The sequence below is a fragment of the Chenopodium album genome, chromosome 2 (genome assembly GCF_948465745.1).
Source record: "Chenopodium album chromosome 2, dcCheAlbu1.1, whole genome shotgun sequence".
Classification (NCBI taxonomy): domain Eukaryota; kingdom Viridiplantae; phylum Streptophyta; class Magnoliopsida; order Caryophyllales; family Amaranthaceae; genus Chenopodium; species Chenopodium album.
The window spans coordinates 69891318-69912525 of NC_137835.1; the positions used below are offsets into that span (position 1 = coordinate 69891318).

At 36.4% G+C, this 21208-nt stretch overlaps 1 protein-coding gene across 1 annotated transcript; it reads right to left on the minus strand.

Moving 5' to 3' along the window:
• Positions 1 to 222: 222 nt before the first annotated feature.
• On the minus strand, positions 223 to 2008 carry LOC145574942 (uncharacterized). Its single transcript, XM_081632841.1, has 4 exons — positions 1475 to 2008; positions 1184 to 1347; positions 1035 to 1063; positions 223 to 956 (listed from the first exon to the last, which is right to left on the minus strand). The coding sequence occupies exons 1-4, from the start codon at positions 2006 to 2008 to the stop codon at positions 223 to 225; spliced, it is 1461 nt and encodes a 486-aa protein (XP_081488967.1).
• Positions 2009 to 21208: the final 19200 nt, after the last annotated feature.

Below are 21208 nucleotides of genomic sequence, written 5' to 3' on the forward strand. Positions count from 1 at the left end.
ATATATCAGTACAGCAAATAAGTCATGCTGCATTGACTAACAAAAGAACACAGCTAGTTGCTGCCAAGTCAGTTCCCTAAATAAACTAGCATGTTGCAATTCAGTAATTACCCAAAAAAAGACAAGTGTTTGCATTACTAGTAGCTTATAAAACACGTTCAAAAACCTACATAACTATATCAAATTCCTTAACAAACTACTGTTGCAGCTTCATTGCAGATGTCAGGGTTGAGTTTGGGACAATTCTTGTGGTTGGCTTGCCAATTGGGAAGATGATATCTCTGTTGCAGCATTAGACATAGCTCTAGCTTCCTTTGCTGCATTTGACTGATCCCTTGACCTTGGATTTTTGACAACCATGCCATTAACTGACTGTAACTCCTTTCCAGTCAATCCACCCTTGCAAGTTGCTTTGTTATGCCCTAAATTCCCACAGTTGCTGCATTTCACTGTTCTAGATCTCTTCCCTGGTTGGTCTTCACCCTCTTCTCTTTTCCTGTTTCTACTTGGCCTACCAACACCTCTCTTCATCTTTGGTGGGTGAATGTGTTGAGGGTGGTTAGCATCAACAGGTGGCCACTGACTTGAATAAGGAATTGGGTGAATCACAAAGTTGTACACTTGTTTGCAGGTTCCAGCAGTGTACCATGAGCTCACATAATTGTGTGGATCCACTTTGGCATGCAGCATTGCCCTCACTGCATGTCTGCATGGTATACCAGACAATTGCCAAGCTCCACATGAGCATATTTTTTGGTTGAGACTTAAAGGGAACTGGGACCTCCCCTCATGTATTTCATACTCCCCTGGACTGCTCTGAAATGCTCTGCAGGTGGATGTTGCTTTGCTAATCTCCCTGACCAGCTTTGCAATCTTGGGGCATAAGTCATTATCCCCCCAGCTTTGTGCTCTCTCATGCCTTGAAGCAATCCTCACCATACACACTCTCCTAATTCCTGCAAATTATAAATATTAGAACTCATAAGCTTTTCTATTTTCATATTTTTGTATAGATGAAATAAAAGCAAATTTACCTTCAAGGAGTGTTAAGACAGGTCTGCACCTGTCAACACCCAATGTAGAGTTAAAACTCTCTACAAAGTTAGAGGTGTTTGAGTCATTGCATACATTAGGATCAAACTTGTGTTTGCTCCATTTTGATTGATCACCCAAGTTTGCAAACCAGACCATAACATCCTCTCCTCCTTCCTTTTGCAACCTTTCCATTGCTTTTCTGAAAGTAAACTTGTTTGTGGCATTGCATGCCCTCCAGAATAAGGTGTACATCAAAGGACCAGGGAATTCTTTTTTGTAGTTCATGCTCAAATGTCTGCAGCAGTATCTTCTCTTTGCATCAGGCCATACATCTTTCAAAGCCAGATAAACTCCTTGTCAGTGCAAGTAATTTGAGTTAGGTACTTTATTACAAGTGTACACAAACTAATATATACTCAAAAAGGTAAAATGTGTTTACCTTTTGTCTATCAGATATAATGGTCCAATGTTGCCTGTTGGACTGCTTGACTATGTTGTAGAGATGCCAGAAGAAGTAAGACCAACTTTCCTTGTCTTCAACACTCACTATAGCATAGACAATTGGGTAAATCTCATTGTTGCCATCTAATCCAACTGCTGACAAGAGAATTCCACCATAATTGCCTTTTAAATGTGCCCCATCAACACCAATTAAGGGTCTGCAACCTTCCAGAAAACCCATCCATTGCCCAACAAAACTGATAAAGACACCTGTGAACAAATTGACCCTTGGAATGCTCTCACTCAGTTGCCAAGCTACAAATGCTTTTGACTCTGGATTTGTGTGGCAAATCATGTCAGCATATCTTGGCATCAAGGAGTAGGACTCATCATGCCCACCAAACAGTTCTTGAATGACACACCTCTTGAGCCTATACAATGAAGCTTGTTTCATATATATCCCAAACCTCTGAAACAACAATTCATTCAATGCTTTTCGTGGAATATCAGGGGCAGCCCTAATATCTTCCATTACTTTTGGGGCAGCCCACTTCACAGTACAAATAGGATTATATGTTTCCAAGCCCCTACAATTATGCACATATGGCCAAATTTTCTTTATTGCCCAAGTTTTGCCATCAATTAACCTACAGGCATGCAATCTCCACTCACAACATTCAGCATATCATGTAACAGTGTATCTAGTGTTATCTGCAGCACCAACATGTAGAGCAAGACCTTCCTGGACTGCATAATCCTTCAAAGTCCCTCTTAAGTGAGCCTTGTCTATGAAGAGCATCCAGGGTCTGAGTACAATCTTCCCAAATTTAACATCCTCATACATTTCACCATTCCCATAGAGCTGTTTGAAGTAGTTATCATCATCATCATCATCTATAAATCCAGACCAGAAACCCTGCTCCCAGTTGTCTTCAATGTGGGGAAGTTGTCCTAGTTCTTCCCTCTCATCTTCTGGCACATCACCATCAGGGATCACCTCTCCATCAGAATCATCAAGCTCATCCCTGAACCCCCACCACCAGCATTGAACGCATCATCATCACTACTGCTCTCACTACTGCCAGAAGGTTCACCCCCACCATCAGCATTAATATCAAACAGGACTCTCCTCCTTGCAGTTGGTTGACTACCTTCCCCAACCTCTTTTGGCTTACTGGATTCTCTAGCCTTACCCTTAACCCATAAGCCTTTCCTAACAGCTGTACTCTTGGGCATTTTTCTACCAAAAAGTGTGGGGTTAGTGGTTGGATTTGGACCTCTTGTGTTTGGACTATTTGAGAGTACAGTGGTGGGTTGCTTGGTATTAGTTTGAATAGGGGAAAACCTAGGGCTTCTCCTAACAGGTAGTGTCTTAAAGACAGTGTGTGGGGAAATGGGAGATGGGGGTAACTTCTCACCACCAAAAACTAATAGCTTACTCTTACCCTTACCATTGCCCTTGCCCTTTGCCTTGCCCTTTTTCCCACTTCCCTTTGCTTTACCATCAGAAGAACCACCTACATCTTCTCCCTCAGCCTTATCTTGACACTTACCCTTACCCTTTTCCTTGTCCATGTACTTTTCAAACTCCTTTCTCCCCCTTCTGTACTCTTTTTCAGTCCGCTTAGCACTATTCTGTTCATACAGGTCTTCAATATCCATAAAAGTAGCATCTGGGTCATAGTTTATAATCCTAGGGTCAGAGTCTTCTACTGAAGGGTTAACAGAAGAGACATGGCTTGTTGGTTGAGGTTCTGATTGGTATTTAAGCACCAATCTCCTCCTAGGTTTTAGCTTGCTGCTCCCAGAAGGAGTAGCTTCAAAAGGGTTGGCTTCTTGTTCAATTTCAACAGGAGGTTCAAGAATGAATTCATTTTCAGCTTGTTCAAGAATTAGTTCATTTTCAGCTTGAGGTTCAAGAATTGGTTCATTTTCAGCTTGAGGTTCAAGAATTGGTTCATTAACAGGTGGTGGGTCATCAATTGGTGGAGGTGCATGTCCAATTGCTTGCATAGCTCTTTCAGCAACTATTTTGTTCCTCCTAAATTCAGACACTAGATCATTCAGGTAGGTTGAATTCATAGTAGTACCAACTAAAATCTCATACACATTAGCTTGTGGAAATGTCCTGAAAAACCTATGTATGCCACCATCATCATTTATTGGCCAGTGCTTACCTTTATAAGCATAAGCAAATATAGGGTTAAGTATAACTACTCCCTTTTTTTGTAACCTATCCTCAAACTCTATGACTAAATCCATTAAGTTACATTGATCAGGGTCCACTTCAATATCAATTTTATGCACCTTATACTTAAATCGAAACACAACCCTATCATGCTCAGTCATTCTGCAAAATCAGTACACAATCACTTTGTTCAGAAACTCATCATCAATTACACACTAAACACCAATTTACATATCTTTAAAGATTAGAATTTAAGCAAACACTGAGCAACATCACAAGTTACACTGTACATGTACCCACAATCCATGAAAATGTCTGACTTATGCATATTAATATATGAAAAGAATAAAACTTTAGCAACCTAGTAGTTATACTATGTAAATTAAGCATAATTCAGAGCTAAATCCTACACCACTTCGAAATTCTCCACCAAATCAAACACATTTCTCAAACATACATACATTTCCTTAAACTTAACAATTTAAACCAAAATTCCCAAAATTCAAGTAAGAAATAAGAACTAACCTTTAGAATTGCAGAAAAACGCTTAATCTTCAACGATCGTCCTTCACTCTTGCATCAGTTAGGGTTGCTCAGAAGAAGAAGAACAGGGGAGAGTGTGACAGAAGTTGAACGATCAAAAAATTTTGAACTATTAAATGGTGTTGGTTGGGCCTGGGGGGTATTAATGAGGGGGGGTATTTTTGTCAACTCAAGTTAGTGTCAAATATCCCATTAACCGTGTTAAGTACACCTACTTAACGTTTGTTTAACGTCGAGATTACTGTAGCAATTTAGGTAAAGTTGTAAGGGTACCACTGATAATGAAAGTTTAATGAAGGATACCATTGATAAAAGTCAAAACCTGAAGGGTATCATTGATAATTTCCCTTTTTTTTATTATTATTATTTTATTACACATTGAATACATTGTAATCTTATAGTTTCCTTTAGGGTTTTTCCTTAGGAGGATTTTCCTGGTTCCTTCTAGGGTTTTTCTAGCATCCATTACTAGATTTTTTTTTTAGGTTTTCCTTCACTCTTCTAGTCTTCTCCTTTTTTCTCTCTCTTTCATCTTTTTTTTTTTTTTTTTTTTTTTTTTTTTTTTTTTCTAGTCTCTCTTGTGAATCTTTGTAGGGGATTTCATCGGTACTTTTTACCGGTAATAAGTCCCAAAAAACTTTTTAATTGCTTTTAATAAATGGATCTTATCTTTGACATGGTGGTTAGTCTATTAGATTTTTTTTTCCCTACCGAAGATAGAAAATTTAGGGTTTCATAATATCCGAAAGTATGTAGAAGACCATATGATATGGGTAATTTTCACTCAAACAATTATTCATTAGTGGATCTCAAGCCGAATTAGTGCTAACTAATAGATTGTATTGCTTTGGATGAAGTTTTTTATTAAGGCGATTGTTGATCAAATTTGCGATATATTTAGTTCTTAGGTGATTTGTACTCGTGTTGAAATTTTAATTTTCCTAGGAGTTGTTTGTAAGTGTCATTTGGCTATATTTTATTACAATAATGAGATCATTTTTCTTCTTGTAAAAAAAAAAAAAAAAAAAAAAAAAAAAAAAAAAACCTACTTATAAGGTCTTATGTTAACTTTAATCTATACTTTTTTTTTTTTTTTTTTGAAATAACTTTAATCTATACTTCAATAAACCAAATATACATGAACTTCTTTTTATCAAATATAATATAAAGTCCAAATAAGTTCAACCTTAGCTAACACAAGTAATACGACTGAATATTTATCCACATTACTATTCTTAATGACTCTCCATACAATTGATATTAAAATGTAATTTGAACTATTCTTTAAGCTTGGATTTATCAACGATAGTCGCTTTCAACATTGGTATCTAGAGGTGATACAATTCTGCTGCATTTGGAAACAACAAGAATGTATACAATTTCATCATCCTTATCCTTATGTTTGCATTTATTCAAAAGAGGAATAATGAATATGGATTTAAAAAAAAGACTAAACAATAAAAGCAAAAATAAAGAAGAAAAAAAAGCTTAATTTGAGGAGTCACTCTACACTTCTCATAAATTTGAAAATAGCCACGTTTGTTCTATTATTATACTGACTATACATGTTATCTTACATTCTTACACGTATTAACATCATTTGGCATAAGATATGTGTAGGCGTCGCCCGAAGTGCGCCTACGTTAAAAGCATGTGTGAATATGCTTGGCACTCATAGGAAGTGGGAATTTACATTACGATTAGGGACAAATAAAGTAGGGAGCCGCCAACAAGTTTTTTAGGAACTTGTAAACCGTTCACGGATCATAAAAAGGCAACCACGATAAGGGACAACGATAGGCAACAACGATTGACCCGTGAAGGTTACACCCCATTCATAATCCATGAGATTATTAACTCCATATGGTTCGGAACCACGAAAGGAGGATCGGGGATGATAGTACGAAGTGAGTCATGGAGTCACATTCGCCCGTATTGGCCTATACTCGATTCTTATATTGAAAAGCATTCCTGTGATCTCAAAGGCATACAAACAATAATTCAATTCTCTCAAACTATTATTTAACTAAATTGGTTTAATATTAATGCACACATAATTCTAAAAATTTGGTGATCACTTCAATTAATAATAAGATTAAAAGGATCCTAAACCGGTTGTCCAAATTATCTTATTAGTCGTGATTTTTAATTACATATTCCCTTTAAACATGTAATATGATGATCAATAAAGTAAAATCAACATTAATATTTAAAACCAATTTAATCACAATTCCAACAACATAAAAATCGTTAGAAAAATAATAATAATAAAAAGAGAATGATCCTTACTTTGAATCTGTTTGTTTGCAACTACAAAATAATAAACGATTTAGTAACTTCAAGGAAATAAAACAATAACTAAATTAAATTAAATGAAATAAGGTTGATTTTGGGGCCAAACCCTCAAACGATTCTACCTTTCACGCCTTGGTTTAAGGATAGAACCTCGAGTAAAATATGGACTCCTTTGAGTGCTTGAAGAAGGAATTTTGAAGTGAAAAGAGTAGGCTAGTGTTTAGGTTAATAGCATAGAAGAGAGAAAATAAGAATCATAGAATTCTGGTTGCCCCGTTCATCAGAAATGAGGGGGTATTTATAGGGAAATGTGCTGAGGGAGCACACGGAACCCTAAAATGATAAAAACCCTAAAAAAGTATCCCGTGACACGGTCAGACTGTACCGTGACACGGTCAGACTGTACCGTCAGACGGTACACATTCCCGTGACACGGTCAGTTTTGGAGTGACGCGGGAAATTTCCAGAAAACGGAACGGAAAACGCGTTAAGGGTTTACGCGGAAAGGACACGGAACTTCCCGTGTCACGGCAGACCTCCCGTGTCACGGGAAGTCCCACCGTCAGACGGGAAGGGTTCTCGTGACACGGTCAGGCTGTACCGTGACACAGTCAGTTCTAGTCCATTTTTCCGTCTAAATTCATTTTTAACCCTAATTTCTTTCGGCTTTTTAAGTGCCGATTGATAATTTCGGGCTTTTTCCTGACTTTTATTATTCGGGCTAAAATAAGAAAATAATGAAATAAAAATAAATAAAATATTTGGGCCAAAAATAAATAATAAAATAATGAAATAAAAAGGTTTGGGCTTAAAATTAATTAACAAGCTTGGGCTAAAATTAAAACTATGCTTTTACCAAATACTTAGACTAATCCATGGACCTTTCAAAAATAAGAATTTAATAAAATACGATTTTTTAGGCACTCTCGGGATTAAATACTAAACCCGACCAACAGTGGCAGTGAAAGGTTATTTATCATCGGGTTTGGTTTTGGGGAGACATTTTTAGGTGTCTACAATATGTTTTCCGCTTTCCAAGTTGATTGCATCATGTAGATGCACACATTGATCAAAATTGGTTATGGATACAACGTGGACAAATATTAAGGACAAATATAAACATTGATCAAAATACAGTGATCTTTGATTATTTATTGATTATTTATTACTATACATATGTGTATATATAATTGTACATATTATTATTATTATTATTATTATTATTATTAATTATTGATGATGATGATTATTATTATTATTATTATTATTATTATTATTTATTGATTATTATTATTAGTATTATTATTGTTATTATTGTTATTATTATTATTATTATTTATTGATGATTATTATTATTAGTATTATTATTTCAATTATCATTGTTATTATTATTATTATTATTATTATTATTATTATTATTATTATTATTATTATTATTATTATTATTATTATTATTATTATTATTATTATTATTATTTATTGATGATTATTATTATTTATTACTTATTGATTATTATTGTTGTTGTTGTTGTTGTTGTTGTTGTTGTTGTTGTTGTTGTCGTCGTCGTTGTTGTTGTAATAAGAGCTTAAAAGAATGAAATTTGGCTTTATATCATTAGCAATATCATTAGACGTAAATTAAGAGCTGAACTGAACTGAACTGAACTGAACTGAGCTGAACTGAACTGAACTGAACTGAACTGAACTGAACTGAACTGAACTGAACTGAACTGAACTAAACTGAACTGAACTGAATTTCAACGGAAGAGAACATACCCTAACATCAATTGCTTAAACTCAAACACAACATTTTTTTATAGCTTTGTATCACCATTCTAATGACACAGTTGCTAACAATAATTAATACTCCCTCCGTTTTATAATGTTAGTTCAAAATATTATTTTGGACGTTTTAAAAAGATCTAATAAAAATTCAAAAAAGTTAAATAAGGTAAATTAATCATGAATCATGTTGTACTTTAATGTTAGATTTCAAATATATTTCTTTTCTTATTTTATGTGATTGATTGCATATGGGACTAACATTATGAAACGGAGGGAGAAATGCATTCAATTAAAAAAAACGAAAGTCATGCTTATGAGTGATAGTGAATCTAAGTTGCACAGAAACGGGAAACGGAAACGAAGGCAGGGAAACGAAAATTTTGAAATTATGGGAACGGGGACACGAAAAAATACATAAATAAAAGACATTTAATTGGAATGAAATACCAAATAAACTTGCAAGAAATAAAAACAAACAAATATATACTTCGTTTTGTAAATTGCAAGAATTCCCTTTCTTACAAATTAAATCCAAAAATAAACATCAAATTGGTGAAATATGTCGGTGGTAGTTAGATCAACGTTGTTCTAGCAAGGCGGTGACGGCGGTAAACAAGGATCTCCAAAGCTTGGAAGCGATAATTACAAAAAACAACTCAAACAACCATGCTGCTTGACTGCTCGTAATTTGTAAATTTAAGGGTTTAATTGTTGTTTTTTTTAAGGGAAAACGTTAATTAATATCTTTAATTAAGTTCCCCACAGGTTTCTGAACTTCTAAATTATATGAGAAGTGTCGCCAAATAAGGAAACTCCATGAGCCGATTTGAAACGCGTTTCGAAACATTTCGGAAATGATACGTGGGTAAAATCGAGAGTTTCCGTGCTTCAGAGAGTGATAATAATGGCAGCGTGGTTTGGCAAGCTTGCTAATAGGGACGATACCTCTAGTAGCAAGCAATTGTTGGGGTTTGGTGAGTCCAACTCACCGCGGAAACAAACCCAAAACCAAGACCACACTCGTAATAAATAAAACCATTGTAGACACCCATTTGTGTCTCCCCAAAACCAAACCCAATGATGAGTACATTTCACGTCAAATCATAATCGAATGAGGTGAAAGTGTGGAAAGTTTAGGGTTGCGGATAGTTTTAATTTCTTTTCTCTTCTCTCTGTTTTTGAAAACCTATTTTAAGAAAACAGCCAATCCAGTTCGGTTGGTCCATGATATGGGTCCAATAGTAGTGTAGTTGGATAGGGTTTGAAAAGAGCTTTCCAACGATATATTATAAGCCCAATTCCGATGAATATTGAGGAAGTTATGGCCAAATTACTGAACTGGGTCCGGTTTGAGCCTCATGTGCGGCCATATGATCTAGAGGAGGGCCTGATATAGATTTATCATTCCTAATGCAATTAGGAATGGTTTTAGTCTTCTAGATTCTTCTAGAAGGTTCTTTTCATTCCTAATTCAATTAGCATTGATAAATTGACTTTTGTTGACTTTTAGAGTTTTAATCAAAACAAAAGAATGTTTTTGAGGAAAATGCGATTTTATCCTCCCCTACAGTCAATTTCTATCTGATTTTAGAAAACGCGTCAATAATTAAGTTAGCGCCAAACGCCAGCATTAGCGCCTGACGCTAAGCTTGGCGCCTGGCGCTAATGTCAGCGTCCGGCGCTAACCTCCGTTTTACGCGTCAGAGCTTTGTTTTGATATTTTATCTTTTTGGCTGATTTTCTTTATAAATAGCCTTCTAAAAACTCCGTTTGGAATCATCAGTTTTATTATTTTCCTTGAAGTTACTAACGCGTGTATTTCGTTATTAGAAAGAGGTACGAGGCATCCAAGTAAGTGCTTTAATTGATTTATTGATATTATGATATAGAAATCATGCTTAGATTGTTATTTTAATTCCTAGTATCATGTCTAGGGTAACTTTAATATCAAGTATGATTAGAAGTATGATGCCTTTTATGTTCTTCCTATGATTGTTAGTATCATGTTAGGGTAAAGCTTTGATCTTTGATATTTAGTGACATGCTAGGGTTTGTTATTAATCTTGTTAGTATCATGCCTAGGATCTTGCTATTATGCTTTAACATGAATATGTTTATTTCTATGATTATTTTTATGATTGTTATTATTATTATTATTATTATTATTATTATTATTATTATTATTATTATTATTATTATTATTATTATTATTATTATTATTATTATTATTATTATTATTATTATTATTATTATTATTATTATTATTATTATTATTATTATGATTATTATGTTGCTTGATATTTATTGTTATTGCTTGATAACGCTTTTATGCATGTTTAAAGGGAATTTGTACTTGTAATCACGCTTAATAAGGTAATTATTAATCTTGTTTAGGGTTAATTTGATTATAATTCAAGTGATCGCCAATAATAGTTTTATTTGTGCATTATATTCAACCAACATAGATAAACAGGTTTAGGGTTAAACCTATTGATTGCATGTTAGTCAGAAAGCGCACATGAATACAATCAGAATAAAGTAGAGGCCTATTATTAGGGCAGGTTCAATCTCTTTTAGGTTGGATTTGTACCTTCATCCCCGAACTACCAGTCATGGTCCCAGACCTATTGGAGTTGACGATCTCCTGGATCGTTAAGGGGTGTAACCTTCACCCTATGAACGGTTTACAAGTTCCTAAAACTTGTTGGCGACTCTTTTGCTCTATCTTCTTTCCCTTTGGACGCCACCGTACTTTAGTGTATGATCACAGTGGGGTTCAAGCTAGGGGTAATGCTTGAAATATTCCCTATGGTTTTTGGCGACTCCACTGGGGAGGATTTCTATTTTAAATCCTGAAATTTATTTCGGCAATGATTTAGAATGAGTGGATGAGACTCGAAAAGTTCCAAGTATTTCATGTGCGTAATTTTGATTAACATTATTGTCATATGCATAAAAAAAAGATCTCATTGGAGAGACCATCCGTAATGAGTTAAAACATAGGATTTTTACACGTAGGAAATTTGAGGAATATCTTTCACAACTAGGATCGAAATAATGCTGCGCGAAACTGGAAAATTTTATCGAGCACAGAAAGCTGCTGAGGCATGTAGGAACTAGTGTCAGCGAATAACGTTTAGCGCCAACAATTTGACGTTAGCGCCAGGCGACAGCTTATGTCGCTAGGCACTAAAGCCAAATTATGGCGCTGGCCTCTGTTTGTTGGCGCCAAGTTCTTTCAATACCGAGCCAGAAATATGCGTTCTATTTTCGACCAGTTTTTAGCACTGTTTGCTTGATCCTACTTCCTGATTGAGTTTTTCTCACTTTTTTGAAACCCATATGTGTTCTACATATGGACATAATCCTCTGGGAATTCATGCTCCATCTACCTGATTGAACGCTCTGAGCAACAAAGGGTACATCTGAGAATGTTGAATTGACCAAACCATGGAAGCGAGTTTTTCTAAACTCGCGGTGTCCCATCCACTCGCGCCAACCCTTCACGGTTAGTGTAGACACCCATTTGTGTCTCCCCAAAACCAAACCTAGTGATGAGTACCTTTCGCGTTGAATCATAATCGAATGAAGTGAAAGTGTGGAAAGTCTAGTGTTGCGGATAGTTTTAATTTCTTTTCTATTCTCTCTGTTTTTGAAAACTTATTTTAGGAAAATAGCCAATCCAGTTTGGTTGGTCCATGATAAGGGTCCAATAGTAGTGTAGTTGGATGGGGCTTGACAAGAGCTTTCCAACGATATATTATAAGCCCAATTCCGATGAATATTGAGGAAGTTATGGCCAATTTACTAAACTGGGCCCGTTTTGAGCATTATATGCGGCCCAATGATCTAGGGGAGGGCCTAATATAGATTTATCATTCCTAATGCAATTAAGATTGGTTTTAGTCTTCTAGATTCTTCTAGAAGGTTCTTTTCATTCCTAATTCAATTAGCATTGATAAATTAACTTTTGTTGACTTTTTAGAGTTTTAATTAAAATAAAAGAGCATTTTTGGGGAAATACGATTTTATCCTCCTATACGGCAATTTTTATCTGATTTTAAGAAAACGCGTGATTTTCTGAATCAGCGCCAAACGCCAGCTGTAGCGCCTGGCGCTACGCTTGGCGCCTGGCGCTAGCGTTGGTGTCGGGCGCCAATTGCCAGCGTTAGCGCCAATCCAGTTTTACGTGCGCCAGACTCTGTTTTGATATTTTATCTTTTTGGCTGATTTTCTTTATAAATAACGTCGTAAAAACTCCGTTTTCGAGAACCAGTCTTCATCGATAACCAGTTTTCATCTACAATCTATTAACTCTCATCAAGATTCTCTTGATTATTTTCTCTCTCTCTCTCTCTTTTCTAAACTAGCTTTTCTCAAATACAAAATTCCGCATTCATTAGATCTAGAAACACCTAGCCATATTCAAAGTTGCCTTCGCCCTAGACGTGAAAGGTTTAATTTCTGAGGGTTTGGTCCCAAATCTCTATTTCCATTATTTAATTGTTGATTATTATTTTCCTTGAAGTTACTAAAGTGTGTATTTTGTATTTAGAAAGAGGTACGAGGCATTAAAGTAAGTACTTTAATGGTTTTTTATTGATGTTGCGATATAGAAATCATGCTTAGATTGTTATTATGATTCCTAGTATCATGTCTACGGTAACTTTAATATCAAGTATGATTAAAAGTATGATGCCTTTTATGTTCTTCCTAATATTTATGATTGTTAGTATCATGTTAGGGTTAAAGGTTTAATCTTTATTGCTTAGTGACATGCTAGGGTTTGTTATTAATCTTGTTAGTATCATGCCTAGGATCTTGCTATTATTATTATGCTTTAACATTATTATGATTATTTTTTTATGATTTATGATTATAATTGTTATAATTATTGTTATGATGATTATTTTTAATTATGATTATAATTTTATTATTTATGATTTATATTATGTTGTTTGATATATATTGTTATTGCTTGATCACGCCTTTTATGCATGTTTAAAGGGAATTTATACTTGTAATCACGCTTAATAAGATAATTAATAATCTTGTTTAGGGTTAATTATGATTATAATTCAAGTGATCGCCAATAATAGATTTATTTGTGCATTAATATTCAACCAACATAGATAAACAGGTTTAGGGTTAATCCTATTGATTGCATGTTAATCAGAAAGCGCACATGAATACGATCTGAATAAAATAGAGGCCTATTATTAGGGCAGGTTCAATCTTTTTTAGGTTGGATTTGTACCTTCATCCCCGAACCCTTATTTGGTTCAAGACCTTATGGAGTTGACGATCTCTTGGATAGTTAAGGGGTGTAACCTTCACCCTGTGAACGGTTTACAAGTTCCTAAAAAACTTGTTGGCGACTCTTTTGCTCTATCTTCTTCCCTTTTGGACGCCACCGTACTTTAGTGTATGGTCACAGTGGGGTTCAAGCTAGGGGTTAACGCTTGAAATTATTCCCTATAGTTTTTGGCGACTCCGCCGTGGAGGATTTCTATTTTAATTCCTGAATTTGTTTCGGCAATGATTTAGAATGAGTGGATGAGACTCGAAACGTTCTAAGTATTTCAGGTGCGTAATTTTGATTAACATTATTGTCATATGCATAAAAAAGATCTCATTCGAAAGACCATCCGTAATGAGTTAAAAACATAGGATTTTACACGTAGGAAATTTGAGGAATATCTTTCACAACTAGGACCGAAATAACACTGCGCGAAACTGGAAAATTTTATCGAGCACAGAAAGCTGCTGAGGCATGTAGGAATTAGCGTCAATAACCAGAGCATTGGCGCCAGAATTTTAACTGTAGCACCAGACGCCAGCATTGGCGCCAAGCGCTACAGCTAAAACTTGGCGCCAAGCTCTGTTTGCTGGCGCCAAATTCTTCCAATATCGAGCCAGAAATATGCGTTCTAATTTCGACCAGTTTTTCGTATTGTTTGCTCGATCCTACTTCTTGATTGAGTTTTTCTCACTTTTTTGAAACCCATATGTGTTCTACATATGGACATAACCCTCTAGGAATTCATGCTCCATCTACCTGATTGAACGCTCTGAGCAACAAAGGGTACATCCAAGAATGTTGAATTCACTAAACCATGGAAGTGAGTTTTTTCTAAAACTCGCGGTGTCCCATCCACTCGCGCCAACCCTTCACGGTTAGGCTTCCGCGCGGTGCATTCGGACAATTAACCACGGACCCCCTATTGACTAAACCATATCCCGAACTTTAGAGAACTAGAGCCATGGTTAGGTTACAAACTCATTGCATCATATCGTGCCTACTTGACTAATTGTGAATTATTTGTTGTGCATATATATGTTTTTTTTAACCGTTTGTTTGACTTGTGTTAAGACTAAAATAATGACTTAAAGAACTTTTCCTAATTAATTAATTAATTAATTTGAGTCAATAAAGTCTATTTTTTTTTAATCAGAATTGACCTAGTACGACTTTAGGCATACCCATGTTGATTAATAAAACCGAAAACAATTCCAGATTGAAGCTCCAGAATTGGCGCCAAAGTCTGGACTGTAGCGCCACTCTGTGGAGTGTGGCGCCTGGCGACAACTCTGTCGTTTGGCGCTACACTACACAGTGCGACGCCAGTCCTGTCGTTTTGCCGACAGTTCAGATTATTGATCGAGTCATCACCTAGTGTCTAATTAACCAGTTTGCTAATTAATTCGGTTAAATTTCGTTGTTAATAACACCTTGTCGAGTCATTAATTGAGTCTAGTCATATAGTCTAGCCACATGGTCATGACACGAGTCCAAGTATGTCACCTACACTCACTAGTCTTAGCACGCACTTTGAGTACATATCACCATAACCATGTCTTAGGTTCATGCATGAGTTGGTTTTTTTTCCGTCATTTGAGTTGGGGGGTACATCCTACTCCTAATTCTTCATATCCTTCCATCTATATATTTTTTTTTCACATTCTATTCCAACCTTTCTTCTCTTCCTCCATCCATTGCATGTTGAATAAAGTTTGAGTCAAATAATTAACAATGAATATCCCCAAATTCCTCTTCTACAGTACTTGGTCGAGGAGAGATGGTCGATTAATCAAGGACAACCTCTTTATTCAAGTCTCACTTTTTGATAAACCAATCCGTCAAAAGAGGAAGGCCAAAAAGATAATGGCAAGTCAAGAGGAAGTTAATGAACTTAAGAGTCAATTGAATGACGTGACTGAGGTGTTAAAGGCTTTAACCCTCAAAATTGATGACCCTGTGAAGCAACAACAAATGACCCTCATGCAAGAAAGTTTGAGAAAGCTATCTAGTGACTATAAATTTCAGGGCATGAGTTCACAAGGGGTCTCGCTGGACAAGGAACTTCTTCCGCATAAGTTCAACGCCACTGACATCCCTAAATTCAAAGCAACAGATAACCCTTACTTTCATCTAAGAGCTTTTGAAATTATAATGAACATTAAGGGTATCGATAAGAAGGTTTTCCCCTCTCTGTTCTCACTATCTCTTGAAACCGTTTGCCAACAATGGTTCTTCTCCCTTGACAAAGAGAAAACCTCTACCTGGGAATCGATAGTAAACTCTTTCATTGATAGGTACAAGTGCAATATTCAAGTTGAAACCGACCATAGACAACTTGAGATGCTGAGACAAAAAGAGAATGAAGGCTTTACTTCTTTCTTTAATAAATGGAGGGAAACTTCCGCTAAGATGATTGAGGTGCCCACTGAAAAAGAATCTGTGTGGATGTTTATCAAGAATCTCCAAGAGAAGTATTCGAAGCATTTAAAATATCAACACAATCTGAATACTTTCAAGGCCGTTTATGACATTGGAATTGAAATCGAAGATGACCTCGCAAAACAAAAAGCTACTAACAATAGCAACCACAGTGGCTGGAAAGGAAAGAAGAACGACAATCCTTCTTCTTTTGAAAACGCCCACTCTAGTAATAATGTTAGTACCTTTGACCATAATGGTGTCTTAGCCATGGACAATCAAGGATCTAAAAGGAAACCCAGGAGAGAGTTCACACACATTGGAATGACCTACGATGCTGCTTTCGATCGTCTCTATGATCGAGGATTAATCAAACCTATTGGCCCTACCGAGGATCCAACGCCAGAAAATCGATCTTCGAGATGGAATCCCAACTCTTATTGCAAGTACCATCGAGGAAACGGTCATACCACTGATGAATGCTACAGGTTTCAAAATCTCATTCAAGATCTCATAGAAGCAAACAAGATCCCATTGCCTCTAGCTAGCGAGAAGACTGGGTGATGATGAAGCGAATGACACAAGACAAGAGGCGATCTTCAACGACAAGATTTCATGACCTCTTTTTCTATTTCTTTTTCATTTTTTCCTTTCCCCAATAAGTCTAGAATAGGCACCTTTCTTTTCCCTTAGATTACTTTTGTAGATTCTCTATTTATTTTCCTTTAATAAAATGAGCATTTATTTCCTTGCATATGATCATCGCATTGCATTACAAAAAAATTAAAAAAAAAAAATCCATGTCGAATTAAGCACAAGATATACCAATGATTTGAGGCACACCTTGTAGCCACATCATATTACCTTTCACCCTTCAATTATACATCCCTTTTTCATAAACCACTTTGAGCCTTGTCTAACGATAGACCATTCATTTTTCAACCCATATCTACCTAACCTTGGGAGAGGATGGTGTGTAACTTATGCAATTTCAAAAAGCCTTGAATGAATTCAAAAAATTAAAATAGCAAAAATAAGCAAAAGCAAAAAATAAATACAAGTGTACAAAAGGGCAAGTGTTCCAATGTCTTTGATATGAACACGTCTCAGATTGCGTCTCTATCGAGTGCTCGGTACCGTGCCTGAGAAACATGAATGCCAAGTGAGTGATAGACCGCATGATCGGGATTGCCCACACTTATTAAAATAAAATAAATAAAGAAAAAAAAGGAGCTAAAAAAAAAAGAGTAGAAACTCAAGCATAAAAATACAAATATTCAAAAGCAAGATTGCACACCTTGGGGGCTTATCGAGGGTCTTGAGCCTTTATCCCCTTCTTCTATAACCTTTAGCCTAACCATGTTACAACCCTTAAAAAAACCTTTTTGAGGTATACACACACTTGTGCGAGGTTCGGCTAGAGCTGCGTTCGGCCTGATTCCTAACGGATACGTAGGCAACCTCACATTGAGGTGCGGCCGTAATAAACATGCATTCATATTTAAATTCACACACTTACACCATGATCATATCAAGGGATTTCCTATGCTCATCCCTTTTCATTTAGAGCTAGACTTGGGGGGCTTGATCCCTACATCATTAGCTTACCTAGCCTAAGAGTCACCATTATTTGACTCTTTTCAATATATCTTTTTCCACACACTTAGCTCTTGCAGCCTAACCTTAGTACCACTTTCACACACTGCACATATACATGACCAAATATACTTTCCCTTAGAAACCCTGTGTCATGAAATCTTAACATAACGCTGAAGCATGTATTGTCATGTCAAAATTGCTTATCAATCATAATTGTCATTGCATCATGAAGTATGAAGTGCTTAGCCTCCGTGCCTAAGTTACCTAAATACTTTCATTATCGAGCCAACTAGGATAGTCTAAGATGTTGCAATCCTTGTACTGTGAGAAACAATATTTGACTAAGCTCATTCAACATGCATTTGAAAATTTTGATTCTTTTTCGCGTCTTTCTTTTTCGGGAGATAGTCGGTACCCTCCACAAAAATGACGGAAAATTTTTGATTTTTTGCATTTTCGAGTCACACAATCAACACTATGCACACACGGGTCATGAGTCACACGTGTCATGTCGAGTCAACCTCGAGTCAATCACAGTGAGTCAAGTTTATACCTTGAGTCGTGTCAAGTCAATGAGTCAAGCGACATTTAAACCTTAGGTCAACCCTAAGATAATTAAAGAAAGAATAGCAAAGTTCTATAGTAAAAAATAAATACAGGTGCAGCAGAATAGGGAAGACCCTACTCCAGCGCCAGACGACAACATCTAGCGTATGGCGCTAGATCTCAGCGTCTGGCGGCAGAGTCAATTCTTGCCGCCAGAGATATTTTAGCAGCAACAGAGCTCGAAGCCTCTCAGAAAGGTGATTTCGACCTCATATAGCAATTTCGGGTTCCTTGGTACGCCAGTTAGCCCCTATAAGCAATTTGACATGATTAAATAGTCGGTTTGATTACAGTCTAAGTGATCGACCTGACGAAAGATTGTCTCACTTAGCTTAAGCGCCTAAAACACTGGCTCATTAAAATCGGTTTAAAAGCAAGCACTTAAACGACAATATTTCCAAATATGGATTGTTGCGCATTCTTATTAAACGACAAATTTTTCCAAAAATTGGATTTTCATCTTTGGATAGGTTTCCAAGCATGGATTGTCGTGCTCCTTCTTTGTTTGGCAAGTTTTCCCAAATTCGGATTGTCATACATTCATCGGTTCATTGGAAAGTTTTCCGAGATTGGATTGTCATATACCCAGTTCCCTATGGCAAAAATTTCCCAAAGGATTGTTGTAGGACTCTATTCATCATAAATTTCGGCAAAAGTTCCTCAACGTGGATTGTCATTCATTTCAGTAAGTGGCAAATTTTCCCGAAGTGGATTGTCGGTCGACTCTTTTTTGCAAATGTTCCAAGACGCGGATTGTCACATAGCATTGGCAAATTTTCAAGGTGGATTGCTTTCAAGAGTTATATTTCAAGATGTGGATTGTCGATCGTAGCAAAATTCTTATGACAGATTGTTACGAAGCATTGACAACTTTCCCTAAATCGGATTGTCATATATCATACAAGAGTTGTGTTGGCAACTATTCCCAAATAAAAGAGGATTGTCATCACACCAAAAGCACGGACATAATGGTTCACAAGCAGCAAACCGTCAACATACTGTCATAACGGAAGCAAAGTTCAAGCGAGCTTTAGAGATCGACAAGCGTTGGTCTTCGAAAATTTTCTTCGGAATATTATCGCAACAAACATTCAAGCATCGAAGCTCTATTGTTTAGAGACGCGTGGACAATCCTTTCAAGCTCTTTTGTTCAGAGATGCGTGGACATTTCTTTCAAGCTCTTTGCTCTAGAGACGCGTGGGCATATTAATCAAGCTCTTTTGTTCAGAGACGCGTGGACATATCATTAAGCTCTTTGCTCCAGAGACGCGTGGACATATCATTCGAAGCTCTTTTGTTCAGAGGCGAGTGAAGATCGAAACAACAAGATGGCGTTCCCTAGATTGTGGAGAGTTGTCATAAACAACTGAAGGTAATTTCAAGCGAAATTGTCTTCGATCATGTTCCCTTAGACGTGGAAGATGGTCATAAAGCGGAAGGGGATTGTTTCAAGTGAAGCAATCTTCGATGGTATTCCCTTGGACGTGGAGTATTATCAAAGAGGAAGAGTATCGTTTCAAGCAAAGTAATCTTCTATATCGGAAGCAGTTACAAGCGTAGCGGTTTTCAAGCGGGATGGCATTCTCTTGGCAGGAGGTCATCAAAACAACAGTAATGCAGCAACAAATCGGTTACCTTCGGAGACGTGTGCTCGACGGTGCAAGATACGCGTTTCTTAACTCTTTTATCTGTTTGACTAACGCTAGTTTGCAGGTATCGGCGTTACAAGAGTGATTTAGGATCGTAGAACGTTCTGAATCATTCTCCGTCCCTATCGATACATTGACTTTTGTTTTCGAAACTTGCGTTTCTCCAAACTCAGTCAAAGTGGGGGCTTCTGTAGACACCCATCTGTGTCTCCCCAAAACCAAACCCAGTGATGAGTACCTTTCGCGTCAAATCATAATCGAATGAAGTGAAAGTGTAGAAAGTCTAGTGTTGCGGATAGTTTTAATTTCTTTTCTTCTCTCTCTGTTTTTGAAAACTTATTTAAAGAAAACAGCCAATCCAGTTTGGTTGGTCCATGATATGGGTACAATAGTAGTATAGTTGGATGGGGCTTGACAAGAGCTTTCCAACGATATATTATAAGCCCAATTCCGATGAATATTGAGGAAGTTATGGCCAATTTACTAAACTGGGCCCGTTTTGAGCATTATATGCGGCCCAATGATCTAGGGGAGGGCCTAATATAGATTTATCATTCCTAATGCAATTAAGATTGGTTTTAGTCTTCTAGATTCTTCTAGAAGGTTCTTTTCATTTCTAATTCAATTAGCATTGATAAATTGACTTTTGTTGACTTTTTAGAGTTTTAATTAAAATAAAAGAGCATTTTTGGGGAAATACGATTTTATCCTCCTATACGGCAATTTTTATCTGATTTTAAGAAAACGCGTGATTTTCTGAATCAGCGCCAAACGCCAGCTGTAGCGCCTGGCGCTACGCTTGGCGCCTGGCGCTAGTGTTGGTGTCGGGCGCCAATTGCCAGCGTTAGCGCCAATCCAGTTTTACGTGCGCCAGACTCTGTTTTGATATTTTATCTTTTTGGCTGATTTTCTTTATAAATAACGTCGTAAAAACTCCGTTTTCGAGAACCAGTCTTCATCGATAACCAGTTTTCATCTACAATCTATTAACTCTCATCAAGATTCTCTTGATTATTTTCTCTCTCTCTCTCTCTTTTCTAAACTAGCTTTTCTCAAATACAAAATTCCACATACATTAGATCTAGAAACACCTAGCCATATTCAAAGTTGTCTTTGCCCTAGACGTGAAAGGTTTAATTTCTGAGGGTTTGGTCCCAAATCTCTATTTCCATTATTTAATTGTTGATTATTATTTTCCTTGAAGTTACTAAATTGTGTATTTTGTATTTAGAAAGAGGTACGAGGCATCAAAGTAAGTATTTTAATGGTTTTTATTGATGTTGCAATATAGAAATCATGCTTAGATTGTTATTATGATTCCTAGTATCATGTCTACGGTAACTTTAA

Bases quoted from the DNA above. Each gene is read 5' to 3' on its own strand.
- LOC145574942 (XM_081632841.1), bottom strand. From the start codon at position 2,008: ATGGAAGATATTAGGGCTGCCCCTGATATTCCACGAAAAGCATTGAAT. The intron at 1,348-1,474 runs GTAAACACATTT...CCTGATGCAAAG, and splicing joins TTATATCTGATAGACAAAAG to AGAAGATACTGCTGCAGACA. The intron at 957-1,034 runs GTAAATTTGCTT...TATAATTTGCAG, and splicing joins TGTCTTAACACTCCTTGAAG to GAATTAGGAGAGTGTGTATG.